Here is a 21,151-nt window from a genome sequence, read left to right as displayed (position 1 = left end):
AAACAGAGAGAAAAACTGGTATATAAACATTGGATGAGTGGAACTGATTGCACAAACGTCAATACTTTTTACTCTGTTTGATTTCAACTGTCGATAATGATGTGAAATATGGTGATACACACATGCATACTGATAGATATTTGTGCTAAATCCTATGGTATGTTCAAATGTGCCAACAAAAATTATCGGATTGTTTTTCCTTTGTAGTTAATGCATAGTCTAGTTTCTCATTTTTGTTCGCTTTGATAAGTATCTTGACATTTAATATTCATTGAATTTTGTTTGGGAGTATGTTTCTACAAAATCTTTTTTCTCTCATTTAGATAAATGTGTTAAGCTTTATTTATGGTGCAATATGTAATGCTATATGTGAGAATGCAGTCGTTTATTTTGTAGTGGATAACGACTACAATGTCGCTTCCATAAATAGAATGCTATTACTATTATATAGTTCACTGTGGCACACAGAGGAAAATAAAAAGGACACATCATTGTTTCGATCACCCAACCCACCATTAATGGATAAAATAAAACTGATTTACAAAAATCGTAAAGTGAGCATTTTATTTTTTAATGTTGTTGTTTGCTCGTTTTGTCATTCATTGGTTGTTAATGTACACTAATCATTCTCCTCATCCCCCGTTTCTTCACCAACTAATCATTACTAAAAGTGACACATCATTTCAAGTCACTCAACTGTCAATAGCCATGGAGTTAATATGATCGATTGAATTATGTCAGTACTAATGACTTATTTACTTTCTCGTGTTGCCTCTCGTGAAGCACAGGCTGCCGATAAGGAATCTGCAACCAAGTTTGCCCTGGCCTCTCCTGCCCTCCATACACCACGGTTAGTTAGTGTGGGGCTCAAGTTTAGATATTTGAGTGAAATGGTTACTGTTTATGTAATACTATAATCCTTTTCTTACTGTGTCTTTACCAAGTTGCATTGGACTGCTCCTTGGTTTCAGTCTATTGGTGGTTCCAGGTAAATCGTTTTAAAAGTAACAAAATAATGAAATCAGTATCGAGCAGACTTATTTTTGGAACACCAATGTAATTTTTGTGGATGTATATTCTAATTTTAGTCAATAGCTGGTATTCAGTATCTTGAAATCATTTCTGTAGATGAATCATAACTCACAAATAAGCCTTGCTAACTTCGTCTGAGCTAACAACCATTGGTAGGGGTTTTAAGTAAACTGTGAGGGAACAATGTTTATAGAAAGAAGCAAATATTATCAATGTAACTATCACTAGCTCATGTCTAATTCTTACATATCCGTGTTGTCAGTGACTTCAGTTCAGTTTCACGCCTCAAAGAATACTAGTCCACTTACCATATTTTGCTGATTCTCACTTCTAAAAATAAATGCTCTATGGGTTTTGATTGGTTGGTTGAAGTGTGATATGGTGACTGGTGAAAGTATTTCATACAACAAGGAGATACTGATTACATTCTGGACCACCTGTGCAATAGCAACCGGTTAAATGCTTTAGTTGAGGTCCCTATGTTCATTTCCGTACAGAGTAAAGGATTAACTCTGATACTTATTCTAGATCTGTGTTGATGTTGTTATCCTCTAATTCCTAGATTTCATTGATTTTGGCATAGAAAATGGTCTTGAAAGTAGTCTTACCTGTGCACTGTTATTCTGGTTTTATGTCTCGTTTTGTAGCCTGAATAGTTTGTAACCTCTTTATATTTGACTGAAAGGGCTAAACTAGACGTACAGAAGCATAGAATTTGTTAGTGAAAGGTGTCTTAGTTGTTTGAGATAAAATTTCATCTATTAAGTCACAGGGTTGTGACCTCACTTGATCTACTTCAACTTGAACAGCCGGTGAGTATAGCTCACAAAGTATATGGACCTGTAGTTGATGAGTTTACACTGCTAATGTTTCGTTACGATTTCCTTAACCTTTCTAATTCTATCAACCTTACTTCTAGTGACGCTTAAAAAAGTTCTCTTTTAAATAATTTTTTTGCTTTCACAGTTGTGGGAAAGTTACTCCTTATCACTAACACTGGATAGGTTTAGTGCATTTCGCAGAAAGGTTGGTTTTTCAACAACTTAGAATGTTTGCTCATATTTTTGTCATGTTGAGTCTATTTTCTATGTATTTGATTTAATGCTAACCATTTGTTATATATGGAAGCGAAGCGATTTCATCCCGTGAATCTAAAGTTTCTTTTAATTTGAGATGTGATGAGTTCATAACATTGACCTGATTAACAAATTTTGTTTATGATGTATTTTGAATTCAGTGTTAGAATATGAAGTGAAATATGGTCAGTTATTTCTATTGAATCATCACTAGTTTTGTTTGGTTCGATAAATAAATCAAGGTGACAGGTTTATGGTGAATAAATGAGTTTTTGACTATATTCACGAACCTACTCCATCTGTTCTGTCAACGTCATACTTGTGTGTCAATGAACAGTTGAATGTTTATCATAGTATGATAATAATAGACCATTGGCTGTGAAAATCGAATAAGTAGTGAAAATGTTCGTAATTGATCATTCAGTCATCCGAAAATTATTAACATTTTGTAATATTATTGGAGGTACAGATGCAGTGGATTAAGTGGATATGCGCCTCATTAAAAAAAGACTGACTTTTTTAAACAGAGGTGGATGGTGGCTAGCAGTGAAATATGGGACACACTTTTTGTCCTGTTTTCGATTTATCAGCTGAATATACATACATCCCAGAATTGATGTTCACCTCAGGACTCGAACCCAATACCGTTCGCCTCAAATAGGACAGAAGGCGGGTGTTGGATTCCATTGCTAGCGGCTATCCATCTGTGCCTAAAAAGTGCTTGTGACTTATAATGGCAATATCGATACGATCTGGATAAGACTCACATTTGCCAGAAGAGACTGATCGATTGCTGTCCTAAACATCAATGGGAAGATTCAAACCATCGATACATATGACTTAGACTGTATTCACAGTTATTAATGTACCGTGTGTTCACTTTTTGAGTATCAGAGGTTATCCGTAGATTGCCTATATTTCAGGGAAACCAATTGTGAGATAAGCATTGGTTAAATACTGTTTCTCGGCACGTTCGGTGCAGAGGGTTATAACGGGTTTTACGAGACTTTGAAAATAGTAATAAAAGTCAAACGGATGATATTATGAAAAATTCACTGTATATGGTCAATTGTTATTGGAACATTTGATAACCAAAATACTACTTCATATCTATTCTATATTTTCTTCTTTCGATCTCGAACATCTGGATGGACGTTGTGTCTGTAGTTTGATAAGGTCATTGTATTTGGAGATTGCCCTGATAGTATTGCAAAATATGTTGTGAATTACCGAGCAAACATTGGTCCTATCAAGGCTATTTGGAACAATCTTAGTGGGAACGATAAATGGTAAGATTGAAATAACACTACACAGACATTTTTAGTATGTTTATATAGTTTCATTTATGATAAGTGGATTTTACAGTTAGATGAGTTGCAGTGAACAACAGGAAGTAATGAACTTTGATTTGAGTTTTCTTCTGTTAATCGGTAATCAATGGTCTGTATCTTAAGTAAAATCATAGTTCATTCAAGTTCGGCATAAATGCGGAGACTTTTTGTCTCAACTTATATACTTACTTACTTTGGCGTGTTACCCGTCGTAGAACATAGAGTGCATACAGGCATTCTGCAACCTACTCTATCCTGGGCACTTTTCCAGTTGTTTACAAGTGCTATTCATTCTTTTCATGTCTGCCCCCCATTCCCGGAGCAATGTGTTCTTTGGTTTACTTTTTTTCTTTTCGATTTGGGGATCGCAAGTTTTTGCTTTCATTGTGATACCGTTTATTGGTTTCCGTAAGTGTGTCCTACATATCTCCAGGTTCCTTTCCTGATTTCCTTCTCAACTGGCAGTTGATCTGTTCTATAACACAGTAGGTTACTACTGATGGTCTCTGTCCAGTGAATCTGGAGTGCCTTGCATAGAAAGCTGTTTACAAATACTTGTAACTTTTTGACGATGGTTGTAGTAACTCTCCAAGTTTCAGCTCTGTAAGCCAGAACAATCTTGACGTTTGTATTGATAATTCTGATTTCGTTATTGGCTGACAGTTTCTTTTGAGTTTCAGTTGTTTTTCAGTTGTTGGGATGTTGTCCTTACTTTGCCAATCCATACCTTCACATCTGCATCAGATCCTTCTTGTTTATCAATGATGCTAGCGAGAGGCATAAAATTTTCCATATCTTCCAGAGATTGTCCATCATGTGTATTTTGGTTGGTTCTCGTTGTGTAATATTTTAGGATCCATCCTTTTTCTCTTGTGAATGCTGAAGCAAACCGCCGCAGAGTCTGTTGTCACGCTGGCTGTCTTCACCTGGATTTGTTGCTGTGTATGATATAGTAGAGCTAGGTCATCTGCGAAGTATTTCGTGCTTTCCTCAGATGTCTAGCTCTTCATAATCCAGTCAGCCAGCAGAGGAAAGAGAAATGGAGAGATTAAGCACCCTTGTCTGACTCCGGTCTTCTCTTGGAATGCATCTATCAGCTGTCCTCCACGCACCATTTTGCAATGTGACTTGTCGTATGAATTGCGGATGATGTTGACGATTTCCTCAGGTACACCATAGTGATGAAGAAGGTTCCATAGGGTTCTCCTGTCCACACTGCCAAACGCCTTCTCACAGTCAAGGAAGTTGATGTATGGTGATGAGTTCCATTCAATTGATTATTTAACGATGATTCGTAGTGTGCCGATTTGGTCTGTGCACAATCAATCCTTACGGAATCCGACCTGATGATCTCGAAGTTGGGCGTCTACTGAATCTTTCATCCGGTTCACCAACACTCTACTGAAAAATTTTCTGGTACCGATAGTAGTGTGATACCTCTATAGTTCTCGCATTTGCTCAGATCTCCTCTGAGATGGTGGAGAAGATTTGTAGCTCAGGTGGATGATTGAGATGGAGTTTTGTTCTCTGAGCTGGATGGTTTGATCGTGGAGCTTTTACCGTTCATCTGAACGACATCATCAGCACAAACTTCAGATAGAAGTGAAGTGTTTGAATTTCTCCATATGCGTTTCACAGCTTGTTCTGTACACGTCGACGCTGATTGGTTCTTATTGACCTTAAATTTGTCATTGTTTACTTCTTCCTTGTTTTGGTTGTGTCTCCCATTGGTTTGATTTTTGCTCCTATATTTGTGCATGATTTTTGTGATTGGTTGATAAATTGGATCGATATCAATGTGCTTGTTGATTGCATATCAGATCTCCTCTCTTTGGCATCTTGACGGGATATGCTTCTTTCCAGTCCGTTGGTGGCATTTGTTTACCCTCTTAAATAGAACATGAAGCATGTTTTCAGTTGCTTCTTTGTCTGACTCTAGTACTTCGACTGGTATATTGTTAGGTTTTTTCTGCTTTCTCACTCATGATTTGTCTGATGGCCATCCTAATTTCTTCGATCGTTGGTGAGGTGACATGAATTTAAAGGTCTGTTTGTGCTACTTCGATGTTCGGTGAGGCTGGTCTGTTTAGGAGTTCTTCAGAGCGCTCTACCCACCTGTTCACTGTTATTGAGTCTCAGTGGTTGGTTTGCCTTCTTTGTCATTGATCAGTTTTATATTTCCCATCAGGTTGGTCAGGCTCTTTCGTAAACACTTCTCTACGATCGACTGCAACCTCTCATGAAACTGATCTTTGTTGTCTTCTTTGCTGTTATTGGTGGTTTTATGACCAACTGTTCGGATTATATATTAATTGAATGAGTTAAGTATACCACGGATGGTACAAGTGTAAAATATCTGGAGGTACGGAGGCCTAATGAGTGGTCTCAGTAACAATAACAATCAAACATTTAATGTTCCTATAACCTACTAGTGGAATAGGATACACCTAAAAGTGTAAGGAAACATAAAGTATTTCCAGAGGATAAGTAAACATCAATACAACGAACGAAGGATAGTAGTAACTTCATTTCACGAATAGATTGCAGCAAATTATTCCACAGTCTGGCAAATCTAAGTAATTAATATAGAGAGAAGATTAAAATTGGGATCGTTTCACTGATGGCAATTTGTTACGGTTGGTATAACCAAGAGTTTCTGCACATTGAATCGGATAATTAGATATAAAAGATAGTTGATTAAATATTCTGAAGAAAAAAAAATCAAATATCGTTTCAGTTGCTGTTCCATAAAGGTCGATTCTGAGCTTATTACATCTGCATTTATAGTTTAAGGTACAGTCAGTCCCAACAATGCAAAGTGTAAATCGCCTGCAAACGGAATCCAGCCTTAAGTTGTCGCCTATCCGAACACTATGACTATTGAGTTGAAATCCACTGCTTAACATTTCTAATCCGAGTTGCCTAACTGAAGTCACTCGATGATGTGAACTGCAAGTGTCCTATACTAACAAAATATTGTATCCCAGACCGAAATATATTAAGGTTATCGATCAGTTAAAGTAGAGGTGTTATGATTGCTAGTATATTTAGTGTTGATTTTTCCAATACACACGCTGGTGATTTATAAATGCTTTCTTTTTTTTAAACTTAATCTTATTGACATTGCATTTTATAAAGCCAGCTCAGTGTAATTTGAATAAGAATATTTAGGTCCAACTGGTGAAAATCGAATGCCTAACATTTTTAACACATTCAAGTGTGAACAATTAGGTCATTGGTTCGAACCCCTATCCAGTTGGTATAGTTTGAAATCAAAGTTGTTGGATGTTGGTCTGTACTCGATTGCTAAAATGTGTCTACTGTAATTTTCGATCATACTTATGTGGTTAGTGGTTTTCGAGACATTTCATACAACGTGTATGACAAATAATTTTCATCCCTTTAATTGAGGTTCATTATTTATTGATTTATCTTCCAAAGGTGCACTTCATTCCCAATGACGGGATGGATTGAATCGAAAGGATTAGTAGATAATATTTTCAAATATTTATCGTTACCGGATGACAAATGTTTAGTAGAACAAATCGATAAAATTGATGAAACTTACAAACTGAATTCCATGTTTGACCTACCTCTTCAAATGAACCTATCAAGTGAACAACAAGGTCACAATAAACTTTCTCAAATAAAATCATCTCAGTAAGTTGTGTTAATTTTTATCTAAACTTTATTCTTGTTCACTGTTCCAATAATTAATTGACTATTTGACAGAATGTTAATTGAAATATCACTATCCAGTTGTGTTGATGCAAACAATCTTGTTTGTTTAATTTTTACGTCCATTGACTCTAATGTTTGAAGAATTCTGAACGTGATCTCTATTGATAGATTACTACTGACCTGTTAGACCAAAGTACGTGTTTACTGCACAGCAGTTCGTCCCGTCCTACTTTATGGCAGTGAAATATGGCTGGTAAGAGTAGACGATATCCGTAGGCTACTAGTATTTGATCATAGGTGTCTTCGAAATATTGCTCGTACATCATGGGACCATCGAGTAAGTAACACAGTTGTTAGGAAACGGGTACTAGGTAACGATGGCAAATCGATTGATGAAGTGATGAAACTTCATCAGTTGAGATGGCTGAGACATGTGTTGCGTATGCCCAACCACCGACTACCTCGACGTGCGACTTTCAGTGGTATAGGAGTAGGTTGGAAGAAAGCTAGAGGCGGCCAGACCAAAACATGGCACAAGTCCATGAAGTCACTGACAAGTGAACTGAGTCATGTTGGTAGGTGTAGACTACCTGGTTGGGGACCGCGAGATGATATCAACCGATGGTTAGAGACCCTGAATGACATAGCTCAAAATCGTTTGCCATGGCGCAGGTGCATTCACTCGTTGTGTTCTCCCAAATTCTAATCTTCTGAATTCTTCATGTCCCTTTTTTCCTCTTTCCAAATTTATTTCACTGGATTATACTCTTTAAATAACATCTCCAAACCCTAATCTTCCCGATTACTGCTTATACTCTCATTACCTCTACCACTACGGGGTTTGAATCGACAACTGTATCTCTGTGCTAATGTGGTGTGGCAACTCGAACTGATGTACGTACGTACGAAGTTCTACGTTGTTACTGACTGACTGACTGACTGACTGAGACTATTGAACTAGATGTATTAAGTGTTAGCTACACTTTCTTTTAGCTACTCCATAAACTGTTGATGAGCACAGAAATTAGACATGGAATATGAAATCAAGTATTCTAGAGAGGAGATTGAATAGACGGTTAGAAGTTTATAGTCATGTTTTCTATACTACAAAGTTTTCGTTGCTGTTTAGACTTTGAATTAGATTAGGTTTGTCACTTTCCAACTAATCACACAGCGAAAGGATGCTCGTTGAGGGAGCTGATAAGGAAACTGGATTAATAGTAGTGGCATTGACAACTCAGAAGTGTGACTGTTAAATTCTAGAGACATCCGTTTGAGACCAGTTATGTTCGGAATTTTTTGAGTAGTTTTTGTTGTTTTGGCTCCGTAAGTTTTAGGCCTTTCCCACCGATAGCGGAAATCTGTGGAAAAGATGAGATGTTCTATTGCTAGGTTTGAAGCTATTACGAGTTCACGTAGTATGCGAACGGAACAAAGACTTGTAACCGATGACCAATAAGCTAGATATTCTGATGCGTCCTAGCCCCGCTAACTAGAGGAAAAAGTTCAAGATGGGAATGGAGTAGTATATTCTGCAAACAGCCAAAAACGATCGATAACAACAAGCACAAATCAAAGCGTATATATACAGCATAAAACCGTCCTCGGGGAGAGTTACCAAATAGCATACTAAAAGATGCAACGGACCAATAGCATTTATGATTCGTCCAAGTGAGAAATACAATATGAAGGTGACAAGAGCGCTTTTGGCGCGAAAACAAAGAAATTCAAATTTTCTAAATAAAATTACAAAATTAGGTCAGTTACGAAGTGAGTTCTGGTGATCTAACGTCCCGAACATCTATTTATAGGACCGAATTTTACCAAAGCCCTCTTCCCGTTGTGGAAAGGTAGTATTAATATATATTGTGGTTGTTTGAGGGAAACACCTTACTACCATCATACTATGCATTCGATGGTACGACTTCCACCTTGGATCGTTATTTTGATGCTTTTAGCCCTGGCACTCTCCGATCAATCTGTTTGCCATGTTAGGATCTAAATGAATAAGTATAGTTTAATTGGATTGTCACGAGATGCAAACTGCCAGCACAAGGATAGATACTTAGATTATCACAGTACAGTAGTGACATTACTAAAAAGCAAATAATGTAACTCTGTACACTCTAATTATCACCAAAGTTTCAACAGTGAGAATTTAGTTAATCAGTTACAATAACTTTAGCACAATGATTGGAATAAAATTTCATATCATATATGATATTTTATTAATCGTTTGTTTGTATAAATTATCTTGTTCTTTGTATTAATTTAGAGAGAGTTTCTGCCGCGTGTATATATCATCATCTTACATTGACATGCATGCGGAACATGATCTGATTTACCATACTTTAGTGCCAAATTTGTGTCAAAATGTTGCACAAACGTGCAGTACTTGCCTTGATCTAGTTGATCTACGTATTGGTGTTCCTCAATCAATCACCTGTAGTCTCATAGCTTTGGAAATGTATTTGAAACAAGCAGCAGCCTCTGATATATTTATCTTGTTATTGGGTGATAAGTGAGTATCCCATATGTATATGCATTGAAGTCACTTTCTTACTGCAAATATAATTGTTTATCATAATATAAATATATATATTCTTAGAGGCGTATATTTTGCATATAATCTGAATATTCACTGTTCTAAAGGATAATATCAAACTGCTAGAAGAGCCGATAACAGTCGCTGTAGATACCGGCTTCCTTGACACTTCCCAGACCTTCATATTCTCAATATTTGAGTCTGGGACTGAAAACAGATGAAAAAGAAGGATTGAATTTTAAAAGATTACGAATTTCCTTGAGGTACCAGAGGTTTCGAGAAACGGTGCTAGAATTGTTATTAAATGTAGTGGTTGTCCAGTCAGATTCAACAAACATGATGAGATGGTTTCTAGACGTTTTTAATAAGTTACCAACTAGAGTTGATTAGTGAAAGTGGTTTTCACACTTATCTTGGCTCTTGTGGAATTTCCTTAATTAAAACATTCAGTTCTTACTAAAGGTGTTTACGAATGACATCTCGATGATCAACGCATTGTTGAGGTTATTTTTAAACAGACTCGACCGTATGTCAATTGCTGTCTATTAGATTGATTAAAAGAAAAGGCATTAATCTATGTGTACTATGTGAAGTGTCCAGATATTCACTTAAACTGCTTAATCTCTTCTTTTACCTCTACAACTCTAGGATAAGCCTTGACATTTTCATCTGGTTGAGCTTATGCGGTCTGTCAACTTGAACCGATGTATATACGTATTAGGTTCTACATTGCAATTGACTGACTGAATGGCTTAAAAAATATACCGAATAATAATGAATGAGTGATTTTGTATGAGATTGTAAATGATAGTGTAACTGAAAGAAATTGTAAGGTGATGCAACATCTCATATGGTAAAGTTTCTTCTAAATGAATAAATATTACCGAATTCAAAATAAATCAAAGTAGATCCTATCTGAATATGATAAAGAAGTGTACGAATTAAAAGTATTCACATTTTAACAAATTTGTAGTTTAAGCAAAAGTCCAATGTTTTCATGCAATACAAGTACTATGAGGTAGTTATACGATGCCAACAGTTGTTGGTATATTGCTTAAACGATAAAGTGTAATTGAATTTGTCAGCGTGTTAAGTATCTGTTAACTGAAAAAATGTTTAGTTTAATTCATTCTTAATTTTTCGACAGATATGGTTGGGTTCCTGATGAATCGTTAGTTAGAGCATTGCCTGATTCACTTCTAGCTGAAGTCAATAAATTTTACAAGCCTGGAATGTCTGTCACAGAAATGGAATATCATATGGTGAAACTAGCTGCCGTAAATAAATTGTCCAGATCAAGTTTCAACATGTTTCCTTCTACAGTGTTCGTATTCATTCGAGATTTTAATACAAGGTTTGTTTCCTTATTTCGAAAAGTGTCGTTTTCAATTGTTATTTGTGATACTTTGCCGAATCTGTTTTATATTTATAAATGTATCATCATAGTTAGTTGGTTGTCATCTCAAATTGTGATCAGTCGAGTGAATGTTGTGTATTGAAAATTGCTGTACTTAAAGTATATTTTCTTAATTAAATCCATTCATTTAATCTAAATTATTGAGTCAGATTCTTTTGTAGTGTTAGTCTCCAGATTTGTGATTCCGAACACCATTTCTTAATGACAGAAGATTGATTGTTTATCGTAATTAAAACTTTTGGTTATAAGATTATTGTTCTTAACAAATTAATATCACCATTGGTAAAGTTATTGCCTTTTGCTCTAAGTAGTTGATTATTAATTGAGCGTTTCCAGATGCGCTTACCCTCTGTATTGGATCCCGTCTATACTCTAACAATATGAGTTCGATTTATGGGTTAGGACATAGATGTGTACACGTGATTAGTGAACTGAATATTTTTGATTGAAAGAAAGATGTCAAAATCATTTTTGACGTTGATATTGGGTTGAAAATACTCAGCATACAACTACAATAATCAAAATGAATCACAGTAATTATTTTGCAGCTAACATCAACATTTTTCACTATGTATTTTTAGCGCCAGCATACAATACTTCAGGGTTGTCTATGATAGAGTGTTTCCTACTTTCATACACATCATTTACTTTGAAATGGGATGTCTTTCAGTGAGGACAACTGTGTTACAGTTGACCATCGTTCCTCTGAGACTAGTTAAACTATCAAAGAAAGTCAATTCATCGACTTCCTCAATTAATTCACTTCATATTGTTAAGTGAAAAGCATTGCAAAAATTTATCATCTTAACCCAATGTACTCAGAAGAGTTTAGATTTGTCAGCGACTGTATATTGCTTGCTTGCTACAATCCTATTGGAGAATGTCGATAGCTAGAAAAAGTTTACTTACAAAACGATTTTTGAGAAACTGAACTAAAATAAAGAAATAAAACAAATTTGCTTAACAACACTTGATGTGTGTACTTCGCGTGACAATTCATTGCAAGCTGTGATCATACCACAATTTTTTGAGTGAGGACTTTTCGATATGGTGATATACTCGTTTGTTTTACATATTTCAGCAAAATACTGTCACGATACCTCTCAGGTAGATTTAAATATCACTACATCTACTTTCAATTTTTAAGAACGTAGCTAAAGTGAATCATGGAAAAACACGTTTCGTCGTAAAACCAGATTAGGAAGTCTTTCATTTGTATTTTCCATGTTAGTCTGTTGACATGTTACTTAGAGTGCAGAAAACGTGTCTCATACCTACTGAGTGTGCTTGAAAAGACTATATTTCAGTTGTAATTTATCATTACTTACATACTTTTGTAAAAGGTTGTCCCCCTTGAAAAATCTTTATAAAGAAAAGGTTTCTGAAGAGAACTGGTTTTGTTGTTGTAGTAAGTCACTACGCTTGTTCTGTCAGTGTGATATTGTGAAAACTATCGAAATATAAGAATTTAATGTTCATTTCCTTTGAAAAATCCACTCATTTTATATATTCTGTTGTATTTCCTCTTTTGTTGTATATATAATACCACTTGGAGTATCTAATAAATCTATACTGTACCTCTTTGTTAACTACGAAATTTTGATCCTTTTCTGTCATTTCTTTTGATATACATAGTTAGCCTACTTTCTCTATTATTCATAATGCATCGAAAAATCAGTTTTGGTTAATCCTGTTAGGGTGATTTTAAAGGGTCTATGCCATCAGAAGTATTATCAAAATCTAACATTGTATTCTTTTTACTAAAAAACATTAGTGACATACCGAATGAATATGGACAAATATTTCGTGATCACGATCCAGTCAATCTTCAACACCTCGATGCGTTCAAACAACTCTTACTGAATGATGGAGTTTCTATCCTCAGGTATTCTAGTTTAATTCAGTGTGCTATTTGATTATTTTTGGTATAGCTCAAAATATATGTTTCAACTCATTTTTTTCAGGCAATCACTTTCTGCTGGAATATACTCTTTGTAGATCATCTGATTAGGCTTGTGAAATTAGTGTAGCTCCTGTTGACACCGCATTGTCCAAAATAGATAAATTGATCATAATGCTTTGATATTTTCGAATATTCTGTTTTCTGGAGATTCTTGATAGATCCCAGTGACTATTTTTATCAGTTTTTGTGAATACTCTGCGTAAGCACAAATCCTTCACATTGACGATAGTCTATAGAAACTCATTTTTCATCCTTCATTATTATGAATAGAATTGTAATGAATGTCACTCTTTAAAGTTTTAACGGAAGATGGGGTTTTTTCAATAGCACAATTTTTTAAAGCTTTTTAAAGAACCTGTATGATTGTTCATTGAATAGCACAACTGTCCTGGTTCAATTTCACCAAGTACTTCCAATTATCAAATGAACAATAGATTAGAATGATATGAAAAATAGTACTACCTGTTACATAGAATATCTCATACTCCAATGATGAACAATGTGTTTTATAATCCATTTGATAGTTTGCTTTCTATGAGGCGTGTTTTGGTTTGTAAATATTATCAAATAAATTCTTGTTGCAATTTCAGTTATTCTGCTCGATTCATTGGTGTAATTGATGACCGTCCGATGATGGGAAATCTAGATAACTTTGCAAATCAATTTATATCAACACTAGAATCAACGCTTAAGAGATTATATTACAACCCTGTAAGTGTGTTTTTTGGCACTTACTCGCTGATCATATTTCTCCACTCTCTTTATATCTGTCATAAATTGTTGTTTTACGTCTAAAAGTGATTACACGTGGACGATTTTGTGCATATAATGTAGGTACTTTGATATCAGAAGTTAGCTCTTATCTATCCTACCATTTTTGAATTATGCTGATAAATGTCTTTCATTTATTGGTAAATCTAGTCCTTACTCATTTACTTACTTACGCTTGTTACCGCTGGTGGAGGAGCATAGGCCATCCACCAGCATTCTCCATCGAACTCTGTCTTGGTCAACCTTTGCAGTTGCTCTTCATCCTTTTGATGTCTGCTTCCAATTCTCGAGGCAGTGTGTTCTTTGGTCTTCCACTTTTCTGTTTCTATTCAGTATTTCAAGTTAGTTCTTGCCTCATGTATTTCCCGGTCAGTTGCTGCCGCCTTCTTTTTGACTAATCTTTATTAATTTTAAAACATTCTGTAGATGTCTTCTGTAAATCATTTTAATCACTAACTGACTACTACCTTACTGAGCGATCCATATCATTTATTGTTTCATCAATTTCTTGATGCAAATAGGTAAATGACGCTATTAAGTCGCCAATGGTTACGTCGTCTGATGATAATGATGAATTGATAGATATTTCAGAATGTTTTGCAACTTACGTAAATCCAATAGCTTGTAATATATCACCACGACATTTGTTAAATATACAACATGCCTTTAAAACAATGATTGGAAAATGTGTTCCGACGTATTTCATTGGCCAACATACAAAATCTGATGAATCTTCAAATACAACTTCTAAGAACGTGAGAATTGAAGATAGAACCTCAAATGATCAAAGTTAGTTTAGTTTTTAGAAAATAAAAATATTTTGACAGCGTTTGTTATTATCTAGTCTATCGCATTGTCTAGTTGAACATTTATTATGTAAAAGTTGCAAACGAATCAGTTACTGAATATATATTTGTTAGAGTATGTAGGTTGTGTTCGTAACAAATTGATGCCGTTTAATGTATCATTGGAAGTCAGGGTGCACTAGATAACTGTTTCACTGTAGTATGAGAGTGCTTGATAAATGCTCAAGTGTTCTGTATGAAATCTGAGAGTTTTGGTCATGGGTACGCACAGATAAACAGATTAATCTGTGATGAATACAACCTACAAATCCCTTCAATCAATCCTTCGTCATAACATGAAAGTAACTTTGTGTTAAAAGATTGTTTCATAATTTTTCTTTATTGAGTGTGATTTATGCTGTGAATGTGAGTAATTTAACTTCGTAACTTGTAAACAGCTGTTTATGCAAAGTACTCCGAATACATTGGACATAGACCATCAATGACACCCTACTATAGCAAAGAAAAGTCGATTGGAGAATGCTGGTTTGCGCCTATGTTCCACCAGTGGTGGTAACAGGCATGAACTAACTACACTCTAACCTATATAAAGTATTATTTGGAACTAAGAGCAAATCTTTGTCTATAATTATTTTCATATTCGCTTCTATGATGAAAATTGATTTGATTCACGTTTAAACATGTAATGGTGTGTTTACAATTTGTTGAACAATACATTCTATGACACAACATTGCTCGCACACGTATAACCTTATAAAGATCATGTATTCATGTTACAAGATACACGATACACTTGAACACTTATAATTAGAAATGAAATCATATAATCATCTTAATGTCTATTATTACCATTGCAATAGTTGTTAGTTTTTTCCTTGTTTATTGTGCATTAACGCACGGTAAACATTTTCACAACTTAACAAAATTTTCTGCTAATAATCATGTTTCATTAGTTGCATTTGTTGTTTTGTTTCTAGTGCACGTTCAGATGATCAAATTTGTAATTATTGTTATAAAGTTTCAAAATGACTGATGTAGAGTTTATTTTCTCTCTCTCTCTGTGCGTGTGCGTGGATCAACATGCGAAGTAGATAGATGTGAAACTAATTACTTCACTCGCATCTTGTTTGTTAACTAAGTGTAACTAAATTTTCAGTCAGTCAGTCAGTCAGTAACAACGTAGAACTTCGTACGTACGTACATCAGTTCGAGTTGCCACACCACATTAGCACAGAGATACAGTTGTCGATTCAAATCCCGTAGTGGTAGAGGTAATGAGAGTATAAGCAGTAATCGGGAAGATTAGGGTTTGGAGATGTTATTTAAAGAGTATAATCCAGTGAAATAAATTTGGAAAGAGGAAAAAAGGGACATGAAGAATTCAGAAGATTAGAATTTGGGAGAACACAACGAGTGAATGCACCTGCGCCATGGCAAACGATTTTGAGCTATGTCATTCAGGGTCTCTAACCATCGGTTGATATCATCTCGCGGTCCCCAACCAGGTAGTCTACACCTACCAACATGACTCAGTTCACTTGTCAGTGACTTCATGGACTTGTGCCATGTTTTGGTCTGGCCGCCTCTAGCTTTCTTCCAACCTACTCCTATACCACTGAAAGTCGCACGTCGAGGTAGTCGGTGGTTGGGCATACGCAACACATGTCTCAGCCATCTCAACTGATGAAGTTTCATCACTTCATCAATCGATTTGCCATCGTTACCTAGTACCCGTTTCCTAACAACTGTGTTACTTACTCGATGGTCCCATGATGTACGAGCAATATTTCGAAGACACCTATGATCAAATACTAGTAGCCTACGGATATCCTCTACTCTTGCCGGCCATGTTTCACTGCCATAAAGTAGGACGGGACGAACTGCTGTGCAGTAAACACGTCCTTTGGTTGATAGACGGATATCTCGCCTACGCCATAAATGACGCAAGTTGGCAAAAGCTAGTCGAGCCTTCTGTATCCGTGCTGAGATTTCGTCACACACTAAACCACAAGGGCTGATGAGACTTCCAAGATAAGTGAAGCGGTCGACACATTCAACTACTTCACTACCTATCACTAGTTCGGGTGTCGATGTAACCCAATCCTGAAGCAACATTTTGCATTTCGAGGGAGAGAATCGCATCCCGAACATGCTTGCATTGTTGCTTAGAGTGGTCAGAAGACTCTGCATTTTGTCAGCGTCTTCACCAAATAAAACTATGTCATCTGCATATTCTAAGTCAACAAGTGAACCTCCTGGTAAAAGTTCAACCCCTGGAAATTTAGATGAGGAGAGTGTTATCTCTAAAAGTACGTCGACCACAAAGTTGAACAAGAATGGGGAGAGTGGACAGCCCTAACGAACACCACTTGAGGTAATCAATTCTGATGACAGTTCGCTATAAGCTCTCACTCGACCAGTTGTGTTCGAGTAGAGAGCCTTTATAAGGTTAATGTACTTCTTTGGTACTCCTTTCAGTGACAAACATTGCCATAGAACCTTACGATCAATAGAGTCGAATGCCGCCTTAAGGTCGAGAAATACTACCATTGTGGGGCGTCTGAATGTGTGTCTGTGTTCTAGAACCTGACGTAGTGTGAATATCTGATCTATACAACCACGTCCAGGTCGAAAACCGGCCTGATTTTCTCTAATCTGCTCTTCACGAGCTTAGATTAGGCGTCGAAGTATTATTGAAGCTAATATTTTAGACACTATATTAGTCAAACTGATTCCTCTGTGATTGTCACAAGAGGACTTTTGTCCTTTCTTATAGACAGGCACAATCAGTGATTGAGACCAGTCAGATGGGATTACGTCCAGTTCCCAAATTCTACCTAAGACCTCGGTTAATCTCATTGCTAATACTGGACCACCATCCTTAAAAATCTCAGGAGTAAACCTGTCAGGGCCTGCTGCTCTCCCTCGTTTCAGATTTCCTATGGCTTTTTCAACTTCGTAAAGGGACGGAGGACCTACATTAACTTGCCATTCAGGTTGACTAGAGATCGTGGGAAACCGAAGTGTGGCTGAAGGCCAGTTGAACTGATCCCTAAAGTGTTCTGCCCATCGATCCAATCTCCTGGATTGAGAATGAATAATATGTCCATCTTTCTCTGAGATTGTTTCGCTAACGGTCGGGTTCCTAATTCCGGTTTCCTTAACGAGTCTGAACAATTGTCTGCTATTACCTATTGCCGCTGCCTTTTCCATCTCTCTTGCTTTCGCTACCCACCACTGTTCGCGATCATTGCGTAGACTTCTTGTCAGCTTGCGCTTAAGCTGACTCCGCTCTTCATTATGTTCAGAGCCAGGTGGAATGAGTTTTCGAGCATCTATCAGTGAGATAGATGCTGCTGAGATCCAGTGTTGCTCCCTAACCTTCTGGTTTACCTTACTAGCAGATATCACTGCTGTTTCCACAGCTTTTCGGATATCATTCCATGCTGCCTCGGGGTGGGCATCACATACATGGCTGCCTAACTGTTTTCCTAGTTGTTCCTGAAATATACTCTTAGCTTGACTATCATTAAGTAGGCCCCTAAGAGGTTTCCTTGCAGCGTCTTTCCTACGTCCAGTAAGACGAAAGCAAATACGCGCTCGCACTAGAGCATGATCTGAATCTAGGCATGTGCTCCAGAATGAGCGACAGTCTTCTATCGAGCCCCTCCATCGGTGGCTGATAGCGATGTGATCTATTTGGGTCCAACGTTGGGACGAATTAGGGGTCTCCATGTTAAAAGATGTTTTTCCTTATGTTTAAAGTTAGTATTTGCAAGGAACAGGCGGTTATCTGAGCATAGCTGCGACAGACGGTCGCCATTATCTGTTCTTTGAGCCATGACACCATAAGATCCACCTAGGTGTCTTTCCCTATCGCTTAGTTTACCTACTTGAGCATTAAAGTCACCGGCCACTATTACTACATCCGAGCGCTTAGCTTTTCGGAGAAGGTCCGAAAGCTTTCTGTAAAACTCATCTTTTACATCATCTGAGCTGCAGTCAGTGGGAGAATAGGCAGAGACGACGAAGAGGCAACGACGAGTGTCCCTATCTTTCCGGATTCTTACTGTTCCGTTCAGTCGGACAGCGCACAAAAGACTGTCTACTGGGATCCACTCTAGGAGAGCTAGTTCTGCCCTAGGACTCAACGCTATATCTACGCTGGCGAGGCCACGGGAAGCAGAATCAGGGCTTCCAGATACACGAAGCGTAAATCGAGTCGGTTCTTTATTTTGGGATGGTGAGGTCAAATGAATGACGCTACTTGGATCCTGTATGCGCGTTTCGGAGACGCAGCACACATCGATGGCGCGAGATTCCAAAGTTTTAGCTAAGGAAGCCTGCTGTCCTATTTGGCAAAGTGTTCGTACGTTAAAAGCTCCAACGTGTAGTTTAGAGCGTGGTTTCAGGAGACCAGGAATGGCGTTCCACGTACTCGAGTCGTTTGCCCTAGCGGTGCGAGGTGATAAAGAGACGTGAGGAGGGTTAGTCGGGGAGATAAGAGAGGTATTAGAAGGTATAGGAAGGATTTGAATGTGACCACCTTGGTCTCTTGTGCTGTTACGGGTATGAGGGCTGACATCACTTCCCGGCTGCCCACACCGTGGAAGGGTATTTCTTGAGGAACCTGAAAAGGAAATTGGATTAGTGTTGGTCTTGACGACCTGGGAGCGTGACCGCAGAGCCCAAGGGACAACTGCTTGAGGCCGGTCGCGCACGGCCTTTTTGTGGAAGGTTTTTGACGTGTTAGCTCTGTTCTTCAAAGGGCCTTACCGCCGGAGACGGAAATCCGTGAGGTAAGGTGAGGTGTGACATTTTTAGGGTCGACCTTTTCTAACCCCACCCCTCCTTGTGGGAAGGCAGCATCGCTGTCATGCTGGTTGTCCGAGGGAAACACCTTACTGCTGTCACACCCCTCTACAGTCAGCAGTACGACTTCGCCCTCAGACCTTGAGTTGCTGATTTTAGTCTTACCGTTCACCAATCGACCTGCCTGGCATGGTAGAACCTGCAGGAACATATGTTCCAGCCAATATAGCTCGGTTGGGTCATCACGATAGGCAAGCCCGACCACCGCGTCAAGGTAGCAGCTTCGATCGGGTAACCTTTATTATTTAGTGTTTTTCTTAAACCGGAATTCGTTGTTTTAATCGGAGGTTTTTTTAATTCAAATTATGTGAAAAACAGGCTGTGACATTTGATTGGGATATGATGTTGAGAAGTTCTCTGACTGAACGCTCGAGTCAGTTTCCTAAGCTTCTTTAATAACCCCATACTAGATCTGCATGACAACATGAAGATGAGTGGAAAGGCACGAAGTATGAAAAGAACGCATTACTCCAAGTTTGTGCAGAAAATTGAGGGTATTTTTGGTGTTTCAGATGGTCTATAAACACAAATCCAACCTGGAACAGTCAGTATGCAAACTTCCAGAGCCAGGTGTTATTGAACAAGAAGAGAAACGTAATCCATTGTTTATCCTCGTGTGCTAAAAAAATTATATGTAGGGAACACGTATAATGATTAATTGAATTTAATCTGACCCATAGTTTTGGATAATGGTTTTCCTCCCCTCATGTTTATTGGTAGTAACCTCAAATGAAAAAGGCAATCTTAAAGTACCGTCACTGTCCCGAATTAATTTTTATTCATGAACACTGAGCTCATAGTTCAGCTTCGGAAATCCCGAAGAAAAGACTGTGAAGAACTCTCGGAAAAGCGTTGTATTAAATGGAGCTCCAAATCATTTCCAGTCTTTGCTTCATTTTGATGCATTGTCGAGGCTAAACTACTGATTAGATCGACGTAAATGTTCATTTACGAGCCTTACTTGATCTTATGAATCAGGTTTTATTATCCATAGAAAGTATGCATTTGCCAAACGTATTGTTGGACATGCCCGCACATGACCATTTGAAGGGTGATACAAGTTAGTCAATATCTCAATCTTTGAACACATCAAAATCAAAATTTTCCCTTCATCATTTATTAGTGCTGTTATAAAGTTCTTATTTTAACATCAGTAGCACTGATTTATTTTGATAGTTGCCACATGACTTTGTTTGTTAGTTTTATATGAAGCATTTCATGCTTTGTTTCAAACCATTGAATGTGATTTGTACATCGAAACTACTATTGATCAAAAGAGAATATAATCAGTCAATTATGATTTTTGTGTGGTGATTGTTTCTTTCTTCTAACATAAAAACAAATATGTGTTGCTTCTATTAGTCAATTTTAGCTTCTACTTCACGTTGTTCGATTAGTGTTTGAGTCAGTAATTACTTGGTTATCTTTTAACTACCAGGTTGTAGATTCAAATCTAACTTTTACTAGTTCGGCGTAGTTGACGATTGAATATCGTCACTACTATCGTCAGATTAAAAATTGCCCTTCAAAACGAAATAAAATAATCTCATACAGGTCCTTCGACTATAGATTATTCTTTTCCGTTTTGGATTGTCTCAGTACTACATATTCCTTTTGTATTGTATGGTTTTTTCCTGCCTAAACATTTTGTTAGTTT

The 21,151-nt window shown here is 37.2% G+C and overlaps 1 protein-coding gene across 1 annotated transcript in view; it reads left to right on the top strand.

Annotated features, from left to right (window-relative positions):
- Window positions 1-21,151, top strand: part of MS3_00005008 (uncharacterized protein) — an 80,257-nt gene that overhangs the window by 12,885 nt on the left and 46,221 nt on the right. The window contains exons 11-16 of the mRNA XM_051213016.1: window positions 324-554; window positions 1,999-2,058; window positions 3,276-3,397; window positions 6,881-7,099; window positions 9,396-9,641; window positions 10,813-14,605. Coding sequence (XP_051068951.1) covers window positions 14,362-14,605 — 244 coding nt within the window. The 5' untranslated portion in view covers window positions 324-554; window positions 1,999-2,058; window positions 3,276-3,397; ... (1 more) ...; window positions 9,396-9,641; window positions 10,813-14,361. The remainder of the gene's footprint in view (window positions 1-323; window positions 555-1,998; window positions 2,059-3,275; window positions 3,398-6,880; window positions 7,100-9,395; window positions 9,642-10,812; window positions 14,606-21,151) is intronic.

The sequence above is a fragment of the Schistosoma haematobium genome, chromosome 3 (assembly GCF_000699445.3).
Source record: "Schistosoma haematobium chromosome 3, whole genome shotgun sequence".
NCBI classification, from domain to species: domain Eukaryota; kingdom Metazoa; phylum Platyhelminthes; class Trematoda; order Strigeidida; family Schistosomatidae; genus Schistosoma; species Schistosoma haematobium.
This window is presented reverse-complemented; position numbering and strand designations above follow the sequence as displayed.